General features: G+C 32.5%; 1 protein-coding gene and 1 long non-coding RNA gene across 3 annotated transcripts; one reads left to right on the top strand and one right to left on the bottom strand.

Moving 5' to 3' along the window:
- The first annotated feature begins 7,113 nt into the window (after window positions 1-7,113).
- On the top strand, window positions 7,114-7,781 carry LOC109214103. The gene is made up of 2 exons (XR_002066120.1): window positions 7,114-7,225; window positions 7,479-7,781. It is a non-coding gene; the product is annotated as an uncharacterized LOC109214103 (long non-coding RNA).
- Window positions 7,782-9,701: 1,920 nt separating this feature from the next.
- On the bottom strand, window positions 9,702-12,762 carry LOC109214104 (pyruvate decarboxylase 2). 2 transcript variants are annotated; one of them, XM_019377993.1, is made up of 6 exons: window positions 12,214-12,761; window positions 11,636-11,799; window positions 10,641-11,291; window positions 10,445-10,562; window positions 10,151-10,339; window positions 9,702-10,068 (listed from the first exon to the last, which is right to left on the bottom strand). In XM_019377993.1, the coding sequence occupies exons 1-6, from the start codon at window positions 12,685-12,687 to the stop codon at window positions 9,898-9,900; spliced, it is 1,767 nt and encodes a 588-aa protein (XP_019233538.1). In that variant the 5' UTR covers window positions 12,688-12,761; the 3' UTR covers window positions 9,702-9,897. The 2 variants fall into 2 exon arrangements, with proteins under 2 accessions (XP_019233538.1, XP_019233537.1); XM_019377992.1 differs by having other exon boundaries at window positions 10,445-11,291; window positions 12,214-12,762.
- Window positions 12,763-21,401: the final 8,639 nt, after the last annotated feature.

Here is a 21,401-nt window from a genome sequence, read left to right on the forward strand (position 1 = left end):
TCAATATAGTTCAACAACTAAAGATCTACAAAATAATACAATGTTTAGGCCCCACATGGCTGCACATACATTCTCAACGCGCAACAACAAATTATCTAAGCCCCTCTGTCACGCCCCAAACCTGGGGAGGCGTGGCTGGCACTCGGTGCCGTACTGGCCCGAGCGAACCATTCTGTAATTCGTTTTTTCTGTGACCATCGTGGGCTAACATGGAAACAACTCGTAGTGCATAACTGTAAGTGGGTGAACACTGTATCAATAAACTATCGTTCTTAAAACATGAATACATATCGGCCTTGAAGGTCTCTGACATACTGTACAAAATGAACCTCTGTCTACAAAGCCTCTAAGATTATTTGACATCAAATAGGACAGGGTATCGGCCTACCCATAAGTCTGTAGCAAAATTCTGGCACGATGACCCATAGACTCGGCTGCACTCCGAATGAGGTGAAGCCTTACCGATCCTTCGCTGAATGCTAATCTCGTCTACTATGAGGGCTCGTCAAACTGATTATCTATACCTGCAGGCATGAATGCAGCGTCCCCAACAAAACAACGTCGAATAATGTACTGAGTATGTAAGGCAGAACTGAAACATAACCATAATTGAACATTAATTAAAGACATATAAGAATCTACCTGAATCTCTGAAGTGCCACCGTATATGCATACTTATTATACTTACATATATATATATATATATATATATATATATATATATATATATATAATGCTTCTCTTTGAGACTATTATCCATATTTATAATGCATGACTGCCCAACTGATCAGTGGTAACTGCCCGACCGGCCGTAGCGCGGTGGTAAATGCATGACTGCTCAACAGATGGTAAATAATGATACATATTTGCCCAATCGGTGGTAACTGCCCGAATGACCGTAGCCCGATGGTAAATGCATGTCTGCCCAACCGGCCGTAGCACGGTGGTAAATAAAAATGCATGACTGCCCAACCGGCCGTAGCACGGTGGTAAATATGTAACTGGCTAACCGGCCGTAGCTCGATGGTAAATGCATATGCATGAAGATGCATGTATTACTATAATATGAACATTAACATCTTTATCAAATACCTCAATAGAGACTTAGGAACATACATAGACATGCTTGAATATCACTTTACAGGAATGAATAACATAGACATCCTTAACTGCTAAGAGTAGAACCACATATGGAATAGCATTACATTTACGTATCGTTACTTGGATCATGCCAAAAGAAAGAAGGACTAGCCTTAACATACCTGAGTCGATTCTCTTGATAATCCCTCTAACACACGTTAATTGCGATAAAACACGTGACAGCAAGATCCGAGTAGAGGAAAATCCGTATGATATTCTTGAGAAAGATTGCACTGTACTCCCTTATAATTGCAAAATCTCATGTTGCTTAAGATGCTATGAAATCTCAGGTTTTGAAGTGTTGAAGATACTATGAAATCTCACATTTTGATTTCTTGAAGAACCTTGAAATCTCACGTTTTTAAGTGTTGAAAATCCATACTTTAGCATTTTATATATGCTAGAGTAGAGAGGCCTTATATTGAATGAGTGTGAGCCCCACTTCTTAGCCACATAATCCATAATTTTGCCACCTTATCATAATGACTTTAAGAGTCATAAATGGGGGTGGGGGGTGCTTCCATGTGGAGGATTAGTCTTATCCAACTATTCCTTAATTAATTAGGTAATTTTTCGTTACCCAATAATTAATCAATTACCACTTAATTTAGAATTATCTCAAATTACTTAAAATATTACTCACTTTTAATAAACTTTATACATCTTACTATTATGGTCATGTGGTACCATATAAAATCAATACATACACTATTATTTCATTAAAACATCCATGTAAAAAAACACATATTTTCTCAACTTCTAATTTTTCAAATCTCATATAAATAGTATATATTTTCGTACGTTAATTCTTAAAATGGTAAAAAGATAACCTTTTTTTCTTGTGAGAAAATAATTTCTATCTTTACAATAAAGAAATCTCATAAACTTTTTCATATTATGTGTATAATTTAAAGCATATTCGAAAGTAGTAATATTAATAACTATATAAAATCATATTTTTTAAACTTCTTTTACAAAAATATTCCACTCCAAATACCATATCAAATGTATATAACGGTATCAAGGTTGTTAAACTTACGGTCTTATAATAACATAGTCACAAATCCTGTATAATCTCATGAATGGTCTTAATCTCTTCAAGCTCATATGGATTACTATGACTTATCCTAATATTAAAGTACGGGATGTAACACCCTCATGGCCTCAATTATACCAGAAGTGTATCGTATGTAAATTTTTTTCAATGTGAAATCTATTTTTTAAGGGTAAAACAAGCGAATAATATTTTTCTATGAGGTTTATGCTATAGATTATCTATCTATCTATATTATTATAAAAGCATGAATATAATGTCGGTTTATAAAAATAACCTTATAATATTAAGTATAATAACTCATAATAAAATGGCATAACCGGAATTCTAAATATTAGCCTTATAATCCTATTAGTTTGAGGACATAATACTACACGTTTGTAGTCCTACATGATTATCTTTAGGAATCATATTAGTATAATTACTTTCGGCTGTCTAATTCATATAAAATTGAACAAGTAAATATCTTTAGTCATGTAATCCTATTACTTTTAGGATGTACTCCTTAAAAATTCATATTCTAATTTAATTCGAAAATGTATTATAATGTCATATTACAAATTTAATTTGTATTATATTGTCCAAATTCATTTAGAAAAATGAGAGCCTATATTATTATAAAATTATAGTATAAAATTAATATACCAAAATAGCCCTAAAATATATTAAACAGAAGAACTCATAGGTAAAGGGCAATAACTTATTTTTTGGACTACAATACATTTTATGCTAATTTTTAATATTTAATATTTCAAAATTAATAAAATTGTCTATTAAATTCTTATTAAAAATATGTAAAAAAGTTTAATAAAATCAATCTTATCAGAATCCTTTGTATTGGCAATACATTACCACTCCATAATGTCCAATACCAAAAAAATTAAAAGTAATATTAAATGAACTGCATAAAGAGTTAAAATTGAGAAAAAAATATTCCCACAATAATATATTTTTATATTATATTTATACTATTTTCCTACTCAAATAATATCTTTTTATCAATTTTTTGCGTAATATTAAAAAAAAACTCAATTATTAAACAACAACTAAGAAAATATTTAAGAATATAAATGTGTGAGAAAGAGAAAAAAATGGTTGGTAAGAGTTAATACCACTAATAATTCTACAGATATAAGGATCTAAAAGTGAAATGTCATATCAATCTTTTACTGAAAATAAAATTTATGGTGGATAACATTATAATTAATATTAAATATTTAAAACAAGAGATGAACTAATATTAAGATCTGAATCAACATAAAGTAAATTATTTTTATGTTAAAATCAAATAATTAAATATTTTAATTAATTATTTAGCAAGAGAATCCAATTCAATTATTTTTTTAATTCATTATATGAGTACTTCTTATTGAAGTTTTTAAAAAAAGACTTAGGGCACATAAACTTATTCTATAAAAAAGAGCGTTAGAATAAAAGTAAAAAGATTAATATATTATTAAGAATCAAAATGCTATACAAGTGTCTGAAGAAGCACAATCAGAACTAAATCCAAAACAAGAACAAGCTTTCAAGACTATATTATAAAGAGTTGACTCTTCTATAACAGAATTATTCTTTGTAGATGCCTCCGACGGAATCGAAGTAATATTTCTATGTCATGCATTACTTGCAAATATCATATGACATGATACTGTTAGCAATAATAGCAAGTGGTGTACCCAACAATGATTTTATTGTGAGGCCACCCACTTTAAATTTCATATACCTCTTCAAACAATTTAAATAAACATCACAAATATATCAAAGCCAAGCAATGATGCTAAATTTATAAGGAAAAAATTGAATGAAGCACTTATGGCTAAGTGTCAAACGGAGTTCTAGAGATATTGGACATTAATGAACCGTTTGGTAGAATATTAATGGTTTGGGAGGTAATTTCTGTTAAGTACTACCAGTAGTAATTCCAATTAATCGACAAAAGCAAAGACTGTAAATGCTAGCTTGACAAAGTTATACTTCTAGCCTCAAATGAAAAAGATTAAACTGACAAGAAATATAAAGTAAGAACAGATCCAGTATTCAGTGTCTGCTTGCTTCGTATCAGAAACAAATAAGAGCATCCAATAAAAGATGATTTGGTTTTTCCTGAACACTTGGTTATCCATCCCAATGGTAATGGTAGTGCAATTAATAAGAGAAATATTTCTATCATTATATTAAACCGCAATTTGTGCAAATCGCATAATAGAATTAAAAAGATATCCTAACTACCAGAAATGAATATGTTGATCAACTAAATAAAAGGTTGATTGCAAAATTTTATAGTAAAAATAAAATATTTTTTAGTTTTTGACTCAGCAGAAAATGCTACCAATAATTACTACCAAGAAGAATACTTGAATGGCCTTCTACCGTACATGTTTGTTGTCAAGTTTATTATTTCTTACATATGTTAGTGTCACCTTATATAATAGACTAAGTTAAAATTGATATTCTATTGTATAGGTTAATTTTGAAAATAAATATGTCCCTCATGCTACTGAAAAACTTAGATATGCCAAATAGTTTTTGTAATAACACACATATGGTATATAGAAGTTTTGACAATAACGCTATACATGCAAAAATTATGATACTTGTCAATGTGCTTCTAAGTATATTATTATCCCTGAATTCAACTTTTGTCTTCCGAAACTAAGGAATATCCTTTTAAATTTGTGTGAAAATAATTTTTAGTATGTTTATATTTTGCAAATAAAACAAATAAAGCACAAGGACACATATCCTAAAATTGAACTATTTTTACCGCAATACATTTTCTTGCACAAACAATTGTATGTTGCACTTTCAAGAGGGATATCAAGATCGACAACAAGAGTTTTGGTTAAGACAGAGCAACCAAAGCATTAGGAAGAAACAAACACAAAAAAGTATTGTCCACAAAGAAGTGTTCGTTAAGATACCATTACATTAAATACTTTTAAACTATAATACGTAATTATCTAACTAACATGACAAGATTGATCATTTGTGTAAGTTTTGAAGATGTCCTTTTATTTTAAATTCATGTATTATGCTAATGTAGTAATATTTTTCGGAATTTGAATGATTGTTGTATTATTATACATAAAATTTCTCGCGTTAATTAAATTTTATTGTTCCTTCATATAAATAAATATTTAAATCATCACGTGCCATTATTAACGTGCAACGCACGTTCATAGATACTAGCTTTATATTAATAGTGGGAAGCCTTTAAGTTAAAAGTTAAATTACTAAAATGCCCACTAAAAATTAAAGACTTTTTAATAAATATATTGAAATAAAAAAGATTATTAATTTGAACTTTGAAGAGTCCTTTCCTGAAAATGTTGCCTTTACAGTTGAAACAAACGTTTCCTTTTAAAATTGGTGTCCATTCATCAGCAACCTAATTATAAGAAGATGCTCTAAAGGTTCTGAGCAGCCAACGCATCAGAATAGACGAAGAGAGAAATCAAAGCATTCTTCTTTCTGCCAACTTCTCAAAAGTTCACTACGAACGGATACATTTTGGGTGCTCTTTAGATTTTCTTTTTCTTTTTCAAGATTACCTTCTCCAATAAAATATGTGAATTTATATAATTCAATATTATAACTTTTGAGAGACTTCCAAGATCAATCTTGAGGTCTATTCAACTGGACAAATTGAAGATAGTATCCCTCATGATTAGAATTTAAGCAGCAGTAATTTGTTCCGATTGTCCGTGATTAGAACACTGTAACGTAATGAAACCTTACCTATAAATGTGGAATCCATCAAAATTCATAGTGCGTGCTGTAAGATTTACGTCAATGGTCATAATAATGTTAAGCACGCAGGAAACTTAGAGTCCGACTCTTAAAATGAGCCACATCCATAATCAAAGATGATTTTGTAAGATTACTTTATGCAGAACTCCATGTCCATAGACCATGATATATTCGTTTTCAATACCTCTTGAATTAAAGAGCTTAACGTTGACTTTGAATACTGCTATTTCTACTGCTTGAATTTGCTTATATACAATACCCTTTCTTTTCTATCCTCCGAAGCGTTAATTTACTTTAGATTTTATTTTCCTCATGCCATTTACTCTTGATATATTATAATCCTACAACAATACCGGATAATGCTTACACATGATGTTGATGTGTTCAAGAGTAATCAAATTTTCATTTATTTTCGTCCCGATTCTAGAAAATGAACATGTTTTATATTTATGAATTAATATATGATGTAGATTCTTATAATTTTGTTTTCAATATGATAGAATCACTTTTGTATTTTATTCGTATATTAATTATTGTACCTTTAGTCTTAGTTTTTTTCTAATTTAAAGTCCAATTGGCCTATTCCATACTTGGCTAAAATAAAAAGTTCAAGAATAAAACAATTCCTTAAGACCTTAACTATCGACTCATTTCTTCTTTGTTATTGACATTTGACTCTTTCTTTTTTATCTCTAATATATAATATGTTTAAGCTTCTTTATGTGAAACATGAATACAAGATAACTCTAATAAAGTGTCAAAAAAGCTTAATGAGAAAATATTTTGTATCATAAATAGCTCAAGCATATGCATGCATGTCAGCTGAAAGATGTTGCCATATGAATTATAACACTGCTAATATTTGCTTCTTGCTCTTGCGCCCATATATTTATATTGTTGGCAAGTGCTTGTAATTAATTTTGACAGTCGGGCCAAACGAGAATGTATGTCATTTAACATAACATAAACGTTCCGAGAGACTAGTATATATGATGAATATAGATATATAAATATTTCCTTTTCATAGAAGAAATAAAAATACAGTCTTATCTAATTGTCGCAGGTTAGGACTTTTGGACCGCGGGTTGGGCCCATTACTCGTACCGGAATCAAAGCCCCAAAGCCCATGATCATACTACTCTAGGGTTTCCTTTATATACCACCAGCCCTCCATTCCCTTCATTTAGTGCCGTATCCTCTTCATATCGACAGCTTCGCTCTGGTTAGGAAGTAAAGAGTAGTCCCTTAAGTCGTAGCTGATTCACCATGAGAGCCAAGGTGTGTGGACATATACATCTCTTCTTCTGTTTTTGTTTGTCCGTTTGTTTTCATTTCTCAGATTTATACAGATGAATCTAGAATTTTGAGTCAATCGACGCAGAATAATACTGCAACTACTTACTGATTTATGACAGTGTGTGCGTTTTTTTTTTTGTGTGTGTGCGTGCGTGCGTGTGTGTACATTTCTAGTTAGTGTTCATTAATGTTTTAATACTCACTTTATGAACGGGTGCGTTTTTTTGATTTTCAGTGGAAGAAGAAGCGTATGAGGAGGTTGAAGAGGAAGCGCCGAAAGATGAGGCAGAGATCTAAGTAAAGGCCTATTCCGCACGACTCAGCATTCTTAGCTTTTGGCGTATCTTCTTTGCCTTAGGTTATTGCGTCTTTTTGTTTCCTTTTTCAGAACATTGCAGTTAATTTCTCCTAGTGTTTTTGTGCTAATGGCACCTAATGTACTTCTGCTTTTGAGGTATATTGAAACTCTTATAGCCATTTTCGCTTATAATTTTATGATATTTACTCCTTAATTTAGTAAACTTCACCAGATTTATTTTATTTTGTTCTTCTTAATCCTTTTTATTTTCACGGCATCAAGTGGTTTCCGTTTGGCCTGCCAATTTTGTGTTATGAATATGTGGCAATTTCCACAATAGTTTGAATTACGACGGTTGGATAACTAAATTCAAGCTTTTTGCTGCATCTCTAGTTTAGGTTGTCGGCGTTCATGTAATATTTTGAAAATTGGCTCAAATTTCTATATACAAGTTGTGGATACTAAATTATAAAATTGAGGTAGATAATGATATCTATTTAGCTTTTATCTTGCGTTCATTATTTAAGTAAAGAGAACCTATATCTAATTGAATTCGAAAGTAGATGGATTCTTGGTTTTATATTGAAGCTATGCATGAGAGATTGTCAAAGCAAAAAATAGTTCAGTTCTTGTGCCATCTGGTGGACAATGAGCAGCACGTTATGGTCAACATGTTAATATGTTTGTGGATAAAAGGAGATTTGCTTTGTATTACAAAATTTGGATAAAATCCTACTTTTTCCTCCAGTCCATTTTTTCAGCAACGAAAAGTTTATTTCTTCTGGGACATGATCTGGGAGTTTTGTAGGTGTCTCGACTGGTTCTGACTTGATCTATTTTATGCATTGCTTACAACTTGTTTGGATGTTTGTTACCCCTTGTATCGTATTGTATTGTTATCGCAAAGCAATGTTTGTTTTGATTGTTTCTTTAAAATTAATTGTATTGTATTGTTAAATCTATTGTTCCGGAAAAATAAAAAGTCCTATTTTTTAACAGCGTGTTTGGATTGTTGTTCCCCATTGTATTATATTGTATTGTTATCCTAAAACAATGTTTGTTTTGATTGTTTCATTAAAATTGGTTGTATTGTATTGTATTGTTAACTTCATTGTTTCGGAACAATGAAAAATCCCCTTTTTTGAAACAATCGATTTGTTATGGTTGAATCGTTTTTTATTTTTCTTTCCAATTACGCCCTAACTTATTAATCCACAATTCTATTTTACCCTTTACTTTTTTTTTCTATTTTAACTCCACATCTCCAACCTATAACCTACTTTGATTTTTTCCAGTACTTTTGCAGCCAACGTTAAAGGTGTTTTGCTGCCTTCTGTTTTATTTTTTCTCATAATTTGTTTTTAACTCAATTTTAATTAATTGTGCTCCTCTGTGTTGTCTTCTTCTGTCTCGCTCCTTTGTTCCTTCTTCTATTTTATTTTTTAATAATTATTTTTATGCTTAATTTTTGATAAATTTAATATTTAAATAATTGAGGGTATTTTAGTAAACTTATTAGTTACAGTACGATACCAAACCAAAATAGCAAAATATTATTTAACAATAGCAAACAATATAATCTATCCAAACATTGTATTCATAAAATGATACGATACAATATAAAACGACGGGGAACAATGATCCAAACAGAGTGTTAGTCAATTCCAAGACCTAATATCATGCCTTAATTCATCTCATAGTTTAAACAGTTGAACATTTTTGTAAGCAAATGCCACACTCTTAAGCCCTTTATGTCTAGTGGTTGGTTTTGTGTCTGCATTGCGTCAAACACATAATTTAGGCTTCAAAATCTTATATGCTGAAGAGTAAATATTACATGCTTTCTAATTCACATATATACTGGTCTGTTATTTAGACTACAAGGCTAATGTGGTTGAATGCTATAACAGAGAGAAATAGAGAGATTCGACTTTCACAGATAATTTGCCGACTGTGTAGTTTCACCGCAAGCTATTTACTAACTGTTTGAAATGTCAAATCTTAAATTTAATGTAACTATGAAAAGCCTCGTTTTTTAACTTCGTCAGGTCCAATTTTCAGAGCTTCCATCCGATGTTCAGGGTCTTGTTATTGTTTGTTAGCTAGAGTACATCTTTTAGCATGACCAGGAACACTGAGTAGAATGTTTAATCAACCGAGTGAAACTATAGCAAATAGAGCCATGTAATAATTCCAAAAATCCATTTTATTAAATGGTAAACAGCTTTCTAATTGCTCGAAACTTGAAAGAAATCTAATACTCTCGAGGCATGAAGAAAGAGCTAGCTTGGGTGCGTGCAAGTTGGCCTCAACAACGCCGTTATCATTCTAGATAAGATAAAACCAGACTCTTGACTCATTGAGGGTTTGGTGGACGGCCATTGGCAGAACACACCCTGGAACCCCATTCGAGCAGCTCTTTGCTAGTATCATCCTTGTGAACAATAACTTCAATGAAGCATAAACAATCCTTCTTCTCCCCAGTTGCAGTTGCAATTGCTTCTGTGAGCTCCTCTTCAGTCCTTACCTGCAATCCAGTCAGAAACAATTTGAAAACAATGGCTTATTTATCAATGTATGGATGAGTATTTCTATACAGTAACACTCACCTTCATGGTCCAGCAATTGCCTTCACCATTGTGAATAGCATCCACTAAGCCAGTGTAGTTCCAGTTCTTGATCACATTGTATGGCCCGTCATGGATTTCAACCTCAATGGTGTAACCACCATTATTAATCAAGAAAATTATGCTCTTCTGCTCACAACGGATCATTGTTGACACGTCTTGTGCAGTAACCTGTGATCCAAATACCATTTAGTTCTACACACGAGTAATATTGTTGTACTAACATATTGGGTGTTTTTGGTGTCATTTTCCAGGAAAGTGTTTGCCGTTTAGTACCTGAAAACTTCCATCACCGATGCAAGATATGACACGTTTTTTAGGTACAGATTGCGCATAGCCCAAGGTAGCACCAACAGACCAACCAATGGAGCCATATTGCATCTGGAATTCATACCTGCAACACGAACTTTTTTCTTCTAATGTCTGTAAATAAAATGGATACCAGGCTGATAAGCTGTTATTAGTCACATACCCACATCCTTCTGGTAACTTAAGCTTCTGGCAATTGAACCAAGAATCCCCTGTCTCAGCAATCACTGCTGTTTCATCTGAAAGCATCTTCTGTATATGCTGGAACAGAACATTTACTCTTAGTGGTTCATTAGGCTCCGATTTTAGAGGTGTTCCTTCAGGCACAAATATCCGACGATAGTTTTCATAAGCAGTTTCATTTTTCTTTATTTTCTTTGATAGTTCAGACAGGAAATCTTTCATTAGGACACAACCAAAAGCTGGTCCATTGCCAATTACAACTCTATCAGGCTGCACGATGATCGATTTCTCTTTCTTGATCAGAAGTGAATATCCAACAGAGCTGTAGTCGTTAAAGATTGGACCAGCAAACAAGTAAGCATCAGCTGATTCAACAATTTCTGCGCAATAGGATGTGCCTACTGCACCCCAGTAAGTGCCAATGAAGTGAGGGTGTTGTTCCGCGACTAGCCCTTTTGCTGATGGCATCACTGCCATTGCATAACCAGAAGAATCAGCCAATTCAACAAAAGCATTACAAGCTTTGGCTACTCTTAGCTTTGGCCCTCCAATCATAACTGGTTTCACTGCCTTGCTTAGAAAGGTAACTGCTGCATCCACTGCAGCTTCCAATCCCCTCTTGTTACTTAACCTGTATCAGTAATTTAGGATTGTAAGTTACAGAACATTTTCTCATGCAACAGTAGCATATCCTTGACTTATCAGTGGGTTCTGCTCTTTATATTTTTTTTACACTCATATATACTCGCTGCGTCTAGTCTAGATCTGACACTGTTGAGTTCTGATTATGAGTTGAAGAATAGATCTCATGCAGCAGTGGCGAATCTAGGATTCAGAGTCAGCTGAGATCTGCTCGTTAATTTTTATCACACGCACATATAAAGTCCGAGCTAAACACAATGAGTTATGTCGAACCTGTTGCTTCTAGTCTAGACCCGACACTATCAAAAATAGATAATAAGGTAATGGTCATACCTAGGTGAAAGAGAAAATGGGATGGGATCCCTGCTGAAAGTTGGATGAGGAATGGCTGGCAAATTGCAACTTATACTGATGTATACTGGTTTGCTTTCTTTTAGAGCAGTGGAAATGGCTCTATCAATTTGTTCATGTGCATCATCCAAGTTGTTTACAACGGCCTAACACAAAAGCAAACAACAAAACATAAAAATATATTGTTGGATATGTAAGGTATTGTATTTCTATTGGAAAAGAATTATTCAAGTCTCATATAAAAGTCTTTAAGAAAGAACTAGATGAGTCTCACCCATGGCTAGATTTCTCCCATTATATATTTACTGGTTGTCATTAGCTTATGTATAAACATTCAATTCTACCTTTCATTACAAATTTCCAACATTGCAAGAGAATATATATTTTAACCTATTTGCCTCATTTACCAAGTTAATAGTCTCACTTATTAGGGACAATTATCTTTTAGGTGATCGTAAGAGTACTTTTACACTATCCGTATATAGAAGTTAAACTCAAACGGAAGCTAAGTATGAATTTTGTAAGATTTAGGCACGGGGTTCAAAAGCTAGATCTGATACCTGATAACATGTAACAGTCTGAAAACATCTTAATTCTTGGCTGAAATCAGGCAATCCAATAGTATGATGCAGTATTCTATTAGTTCCATAATCATTAGTATTAGGACCTCCCACAATGCAAATAACAGGTAGGTTTTCACTATAAGCACCAGCTATTGCATTAAGCACACTGAGCCCACCAACAGTAAACGTGACAACACATGCACCAACTCCGCGAGCTCGTGCATAGCCATCAGCAGCATATCCAGCATTGAGTTCATTGCAACAGCCAATATTCTTAAGCCTTGGTTCAGCAATGAGGTGATCAAGAAGTGTGAGATTGAAATCACCAGGCACTGAGAAAACATCTTGAATGCCAATTTCAACTAGCCTACGTGCCAAATGGCGCCCGAGAGTGGCATCAGCGTTCCCGATAACAGAAGAAGATTGAGAATCTTGGATACAGGATGTGCCTTTGGCTACTGAGCCGTCCATGTTATGAATTTTTTATGTAAAAGGAAAGGTTAAAATGGTAGTGAGAGAAGTAATGCAGAGGAAAATGGTGATGGCTAATGGTTAAGATGAGGAATATATATGTAAGAACAAAATTAAAGTCAGTTTGTTTAGATTCGAAAAGGTAGGAAACATTGATTGAAGAACAAGGTAGTGGTTTCTCGTATTGTTTTCTTGGAGAGGTGGTCAATTTTTTTCTTTTCTTTTACTGCTTCAAATATCAGGGAACCCAACACAGGGCGAATGTCTTGGCTCAATGATCGGAGTTACGGTCTAATTGTTGTACCATTTTAATTTATATCATTTAGGTGTAATATTTCAGCGGGTCATGTATATCTATATTATATTATAAGCACGAATGCCCTTAGCGAAATGTCGTTCATCTTTTTTATCCTTCAAAATTTATTTTCACACTAGATAAAATAATAAGTTAAGTAAGTTTTCTAGTATTTAGGAGTATACATAATACATTTAATTATTTACCTAGATTTTTAGGACTTCCTCCCTTTCCTTTTAAGTATATAGGAGTCTTTTTTCCCTTATAATAAATGAAACCTACTAAACTTAAATAATTGCATGAACTATAAAACATATCCATGAGTTTCGGATTAACGCCGCAATGGTTCCTAAGTTGCATGTTCACGTTTTGGCACAACAGGTTAGTACTATATATCTCATCAAAGAATAATTGATAGCAGATTTTTTCTGAAGGTTGATTAATTAAGAATTTTAGACAATAATTTTTCTTTAATCATGGTTAATATTTTTTAAACATTACTTTCTTCTTTTATTTTGGTGTTTAATCTGCATAAGTTTCATAGTCATACCAATCCACACGTTGACCATAATTCTCTCTATATGAAGGATCATGTTCTACTGATAATTTTATTTTCTTTATTACAAGAATTCGTTCTCGAAAATAAATTCCATGTTTCTGTTTCAATCAAGAACAAACAATGAGATTTGGTATGCCTTCTTGCTTTTGTTATATTATTTATTATTTATCCTTCTTCACACTCTAATATTATTGCATTGACTAATAATAGGCTTTCTCAATCATTGTTGCACGAGAATGTAAACAGTCTTTTTAGAAATATTTTAATTCGTTTTATCGGTTACATAAATTTTCTTTCAGAAATAATTTTGCGTATCTTAGTGGAGAACAATTAAGCCAACGTCTGCGGTTGTAACGACCCGACTGGTCGTTTTGCTTTCTAGAACCCCGTTCCCCTAAATAAGACTTTTCGTACTTGCTTTTACTGATTTATGATTTGCGGGGATGGTTGGTTCGGGATTTGGAAGAGTTTGGGTTGAAATCAGAACACTTGGTTCCTTAAGGTTGGCTTAAAAGGCCAAGTTTGACTTCGATCAACATTTTGAGTAAACGACCTCAAAATCAAGATTTGAAGGTTCCAACAGGTTCGTATGATGATTTCGGACTTGGGCGTATGTCCGGATCGGGCTTTGGATGACCCGGAGCGTTTTGGCACCTAATAGTGAAAGTTGATTCCTTAAAGATTTTTGAAGTTCTTTAAATTTGGTTTGGAGCGGGTTTTTGCGATATCGAGGTCCGAACGGGATTTCGAGACTGCAAATAGTTCCGTAATGTCATTTAAGACTTGCACGCAAAATTTGGTATCAATCCGAGTAGTATAAGTGTATTTCGTCACATTGGAAGTAAATTGAAGAACTTAAAGTTCATAAGTTTGAGTCAATTGGTTTTAGGGTGTGATTCCTGGTTTTAATGTTGTTTCCGGCGTTTCGAGGGTTCGATCCGTTTTATCATTTCAAACTTGTCGGTATGTTCGGGCAAGGCTCCGGGGGCCCCGAGCGTCAATCGGACGAGGCTCGAGCTAAGTTGAAAATGTGAGAAGGAGCTGAAGCTCCAGGTTTCTGTCATAACCGCACCTGTGGTTGGCCAGCCGCAGGTGCGAGCCCGCAGAAGCGTGTAAGCCATCGCAGATGCGGCCATGGGTGGCTATCCCAGAAACCGCAGAAGCGGCCTCCTTTCCGCAGAAGCGGAACCGCAGAAGCAGTTGGCGTTTCGTAGAAGCGGCCCAGTGGAGTTCCGCAGAAGCGGACACATTTCCGCAGATGCGGTGGGCGCAGGTGCGGCCCAAGACCGCAGATGCGGAAATTACTGAAGGCAGTGACCTTCATTTATTGCGAGAGTTAGCCATTTTTGGCTCATTTTCACTCATTGGTTTGGCGATTTTAGAGCTCTTGAGAGGGGTTTTTCACCAAGCTTTTGGAGGTAAGTAATTTCTACTATATGTGAGTTAAATACTTGGATTTTGGGTAGATTAACATATAAAGATTAGTAAAAATCATGGGATTAGAGTAAAAACCTAGGGTTTTGATAAAAATAAGATTTATCCACGAAATTTGTTATGGAATGAAGTAAAAATCATATATTCTTTATCCTTAGGTTATGGGTAACAACTTTCTTCGAAAATTTCCGAAATCCGGGTACGTGAGCCCCGGGATGAATTTTAGGAACCTTGCATTTAGGGTTGGAAAATTAGTTTAATAGTTAGAATATGAACTCTTGAGCATATATTGACTAGTTCTCACCCTATTTGAATAGTTCTGGATCATTCGGCTCCGATTTGAGGGTTTGAGCGCATTTTTGAAATTTAAAGTGAGATTTGAGACAAGGTAAGTCTCCTTTTTAACCTTGTAAGAGGGAATTAACTCCATAGGTGAATTAAATAAATGTATGTGACTATCTGTGGAGGCTACGCATGTACGTGGTGACGAGAGTCCATACGTAGCTACTATTATGCTAATTGTCCGGGTAGTTTAGAACCCGTATCATGCTATATTTGCAAATGCCTGCGTCCTTACTTGCTACTAATATCACTTAAGTCATGCTGGAAATTTGTAAACAAATATAGACGGCTAGACTCACTTACTTGAGAATTTGCATGAATTACTTGATTATAAATGGATAATGTGTGCTTCCTTGATAATGAATTGTTATTTGTGGATCGGGCCAAGCGCATCGGTAGTAAATAGATGCATCTATGATTCGCGTCATTCGACCCTCTGGCAGTGCACAATTTAATATTATCTTGGACCGGACCATACGACCTTGGCATAATGTGTGCATGTTATTTATTTGGAACTTTCTGTGATTTACACTGCTTAAATGCTTGAAATGTAAGCTGTTACATGATGTGATTGAAACTTGACATGTTGTTTGTGAAAGAATGTCTTACTTCTCCATGATCTTAATCTGTCATTTTTGTTCATGCTATTCACGCTTAGCGTAACGCTGGAATTATATTATTATTGACCCTAGTAAGTGTCAAGTCGACCGCTCGTCACTACTTCTTCGAGGTTAGACTGGATACTTACTGGGTACATATTATTTATGTACTCATACTACGCTTTTGTATTTAAATATACAGGATCTGAGGCAGGTGCATCTGGTTATCCATCCAGCGCGCATCCCTGATACTTGATCGAGATCTCACTGTGAGCTGCCCTCTTCCGAGCCGTTCAGCAGCATACTGGAGTCTCTCCTTTTGTTATTACTGTCTACTCTGTTTCAGGCAGTAGGATAGTTATACTCTTTTGTACATTCTACTAGTTGCTCTCGTACTTGTGACACTAGTTCCTGGCACACACATTTGTAGACTATCACTTTTGGGTTGTATTTCTATTATTATGACTTCCTTTAGTCTTTTCCGATTCGTTTGCCTTATAAATCTGTTAATGTTCGACTGTTTTAAATTTAAGTAAATGTGGGAATTTGTTTAGTAAAATGAATAAGAACACTAGTCGATTAGGGTTGCCTTGCTTAACAATGGTGTTGAGCGCCAGCACGACCTATAATGGAATTTGGGTCGTGCAACAGTGTTATTCATTGTTATTTGAAAGATAATTTTATAAAAGTTTATAATCTTCTACATTTTGAGTCTTAGAGTTATACACCTCAAGTGTGTGTGTAACGGATCTACTGGGAATAACCAAATAATTCTCGTCAATCATTGCCTAATTACCAATGGTTGTAGTAGACAAACTGATGTTGCTGTTCTTCTTCTTTTTAAAATTTGTTTTTATTAAATTAAAACTCACAAACTTCGCCCTCATAATTATTGTAATAACAAAGATGTTTGGCAAAAGAATATAGATAGGAGGGAGGGAGAGAGTTTTAACATTCAATCTGAGTTCACGTACGAGAGATAAAGAATCAAGACGAAGTGGTTTTCACCGTTGATGTAGCTTTGCAAGAATCTAACTTTTCATGCCTGAAGTTAGAAACTTAGAGGGTGTTTGGCTAAGCTTATAAGCTGGTCAAACTAGCTTATAAGCATTTTTCGGCTTATCTACACGTTTGGTAAAGTTAAAAGTGCTTATAAGCCAAGTGCTTATAAGTCAAAAATAAGCCAAAAGCCATAAGCTGGTCATCCCCAGCTTATGAATTTTTAGCTTATAAGCACTTTAAGTTTGACCAAAATTTTTACTATTTTATCCTTAAAGTATTCCATTTTAGAACAAAACTCCTACATCGATACTCACTGTCTCAAATAACTTGTCCTATTTAGGTTTATTTTTTACTGAAAAACTTTTGTTAATTTATTAATTATTATACCTTATGATTATATGCTTATCATAAAATAAATTATATTTATCATAAAAATTATCTTATCTAAGCACAATTATATTTAAAATAAAATGACAAATAGAATTTTTTTTGTATTTGAATCGATGAGGAATCTAAAATTTTAAAGAAATTACGCCCTTATAAGTGTAAACAATTCTAAGGTTATTTAAGTCATTTTAATTGAAAAAGAGCTTATCAGCACTTTTTATCAAATACTGTAGCAACTTATTAGTAATTTCAGCACTTGTACTGAAACACGTAACTGCTTATTTGTTAAATCAGTTTCAGCACTTAAAGTGCTTTTCAGCACCTAATGCGTATCAGCTACTTCAAATCAGCTAATTCAAACGGGCTCTTAAATACTTTAATTTGCAGCCATAAATTTTTGCTTTTGCGTTGTGCCTTGGATATGGAATCTACTATATATTATATATTATAATCTACGATGGCTCTCAACGAAATGTCATTTGTCTTTTTTACCCTTTAAAAATAAAGTTCACACTAGACACAACTATAATTAAAGTTATTTTCCTAATATTTAGGACTTTAAAGTCAACTAAAGTTTTGGCTATAAATCTTTTCTTATTTAAACTATCTACGAATTTTAAATATTTAAATAACTTAAAATCAACTAAAATCTTACTAAAATATTCTTTTCTTATTTAAATTATTTAAAATAAGTTTTGATTTATATATTAGGTACGAACTCCTTAACACTTTGTGGTAGGCATTTGAACAGCTATCCTTTCGCAAAATATTTAATACTCATGGTAAGTCAATTCATTCACAATTCCAAAAGCGGTAAATCTTTTTAAAAGATATTCTTATTGGAAATACATAAATAGCAACTACATAAAGCTCTAATTCATGGTCAAAGAAGGAAAACTGAATTTAAATTCAACCCATTATTTATCAAGATCTAATGATTTAAATTGATTTCCTTACCAAAATATGTTGGTGTAATTGTAATTTCTAACATTCGAGTGTGGTAAATTATATTTGATAGAATAGTTGGAGAAAAAAATACAATAAGTACATATTTGACTGCCCGTAGAACTACAATATGAAATCACCAGAACAAATTACCTATTGATTTCACGTTCAGAAATCTCTTTTTTTCCTCTTTTCCGGTTTAAAACTTTCAATTGTTTCTACACATGTATTGCTATGACAATATTTTGTCGGCTCGTAAGATTCTATGGTCAGTTATTAATTGTTGGATAGGCTTTTGAAAGTTACTTAGTTCTCTTTCGGATATGTTTTTACAAAAAAGTTTGATTTCTTCTCTTATATTTTTATATTTGATATTTATTTATCTGATGAATATATTTATTTATTCTTTACTTTCTTTTCATTTTTTCTTGAGCCGAGAGTCTACCGGAAACATGCTCTTTACTTTCTAGGTAGGAGTAAGGTCTGTGTACACACTACCCTCCGCAGACCCCACTTGTGGGATTATACTTAGTTGTTGTTATTTTAGATTATTTTTAATGTGCCATGTATTTTATAGTTCTTGTAAAATTTTTATTGGCATGATGATATAATCCTATTAATTTATTATTATCTAAGCTTTAGTTATTGATTTAAATTCCATGTTGCTTAGTATTTTTTATGTTTTTCTGTAACTTTATTCACGTATTTGATATTTATATATTATTTTCATGTCAGTTTTGGTTGGATAAACTTTTTTGAGATCAGAATAAACAGACAACTCAAAAGAAGGGAATAAAATGGGATTGAAATGGTGAGAATAACCCTAAATTTTTTGCCCCCTAGATTCATTTTTCTTATTCAAAAACTCAAATTATCTAGATTGTTTTTAAAAAAATTTGCCCCCTTGAAATTACAACAATTGAAAATGTAATACAAGCTAAGGTTAATATATATGGAAATTATCACAAATATATCAATGCTAAATTGATAAGAAAAAAAGAATACAAAATTGGAATGAAGCATCTCTAGTCAAACACATTGTCCTTGCATATATATTTACTTGACACGAGGCACACGTGCAACGCACGTACACTAAACTAGTTTGTATTAAAAGCAGTACTTTCCTTTTTACCTTACTCTTCCTATTTATTCACACCCCATCTATGGAGACTAGCTTAAATGGAACAATTAGAGCCTGTTTGGAAAGCCACCTTGGAAATGTATTTGGGTGTAATTGGGTGTAACTACACAGTTTGACATGTTTGTTTGGCCAAGTAATTACTTGGTCAACACGAAATTGGGTGTAATTGGAGGGGTGCAATTACACTCTCCAATTCTCAAGGGGGAGGTGAGAATTAATGGTAATTACAAGATTGCTTTTTAGTTTCTTTCCTTTTTGTTTTTATTTTAATTTATTTTCTTTATAACTTTTTATTTCTATTATTTTAATTTTTTAATTTTATTTTTACTTTTTAATTTCTTTTGAAATTTTAAAATATATTTTTCTTTGTACATTATTTATTTTTTATTTCTCTATTTTACTTCTTGCGATTCCATGTAATTGCTTATATTTTATTTTTTATTTATTTTATTATTCTATTTTTTGAAACACACCTCCTAATATTAGAAATAATGAGTCATTAACAAACTTGGCATATAATGAGTGATGCCATTAAACTGGAATTTCGTTGTTGAATGTGGTTATAAACTTATCTTGATTCCTAATATTAAGTTGTAGTAGAACTTATTATTATTATGTTAGAATTTGACATATGTTAATTTTTTTTTTGAATTTTGAAATTGGATTATATTCACGGTTCTAATTTACTTGTTTTTAGTAGTATTGGCTCACATGATGTTCTTAAAAACGTATATTTTTAGTTTTTGTAAGTATCTAAACTAAATATTATTAATTTGAAAAATATATAAAAATTATTTTTACAATGCTAGTTTTAAATATATGATTACTAATTAATGTATATTCACAAAAAAATATACATCTTAAATACCAAATATAATATCATTTATACTTGTAAAAATTTATAGGCATTATTTATTATATTAACTTTTAAGTTCTGATAGTTACTTAATTTAAAATTTAATCTAACTGTGTAATTACACTTGTGCAACCAAACAGTAAACTTGTAATTACACTGTAATTATATTATGAAAAACATACAGGTTATCGTAATTACACAACTGTGTAATTACTAGGCTGTGTAATTATTACCTTAATAATTACACCAATTTCAATTATCTGGTGACTTTCCAAACAAACCCATCTGTCTTTGCATTAGTGAAAATTATTATATTAGTGAAAATTAATATAGTTAACTCAGAACTTGCTTAGAATTGAGCGAAACTGTTGGTGTTGTTGCGGCAGCAAAGGTCTATTCCCCCTTCTTCCAAAGAGGAAAAAGGATGAAATTACCTTCCCATCTGTCTTTGCACGTTATGTAAGCTTTATATTGGTCTTATAAACATTAGTCTTAATTGATTTTTTTTTTGTGGTTCACGGTATTTGATTTTATCAGATATCAAGAAGGAGTTAACTTTTTTTTTTTTCCAAAGTTACCCCTGGAGTTAGGGGTGTTCATGGTTCGGTTTGAATCGGTTTTTCCCTAAAAAGAAACCAAACCAAATAAGTCGGTTTTTCAAATATTAGAACCAAACCAAACCAATTAAGTCGGTTTTTTCTCGATTCGGTTTATGTTGGATTTTGTCGGTTTTTTGGTTTTTTCGGTTATTTGTCGGTTTTTTCTTAAATATAGAACATACACTACCAAACACATATTTCGGCGATCACATTTTCAACGTAACACTATCAAATCAATCGCCCTTTGAGAAATCTATTGTTTACCAAGATATATTGATGATAATTGAATCAAACAGTGATAAATAATTTAAGGACTCAACTTAAAATATATTATTTTTAACACGAATTGGATTCTTACACTTAACAAAAGAAAACTACCAATCAAACTAGAATGTAAAGGTAAAGAACTATACTAAAAGTGCAAACTATTAACATTTACCATAAAAATTTTGAAACTTTGTATAAAAATATACATATATATATAGGTGTAATAATAAATTTGAAATAGCTACTCCTATAGTCGGTTTGGTTCGGTTTTTTTCGGTTTTTTTCTGA

This window comes from Nicotiana attenuata, unplaced genomic scaffold (genome assembly GCF_001879085.1).
Source record: "Nicotiana attenuata strain UT unplaced genomic scaffold, NIATTr2, whole genome shotgun sequence".
NCBI lineage: Eukaryota > Viridiplantae > Streptophyta > Magnoliopsida > Solanales > Solanaceae > Nicotiana > Nicotiana attenuata.

Coding starts and splice junctions, on each gene's coding strand:
- LOC109214104 (XM_019377992.1), bottom strand. CDS start 12,687: ATGGACGGCTCAGTAGCCAAAGGCACATCCTGTATCCAAGATTCTCAA. Junction 11,292..11,635: donor CCATTTTCTCTTTCACCTAG/GTATGACCATTA, acceptor TTACTGATACAG/GTTAAGTAACAAGAGGGGAT. Junction 10,069..10,150: donor GCAATTGCTGGACCATGAAG/GTGAGTGTTACT, acceptor ACTGGATTGCAG/GTAAGGACTGAAGAGGAGCT.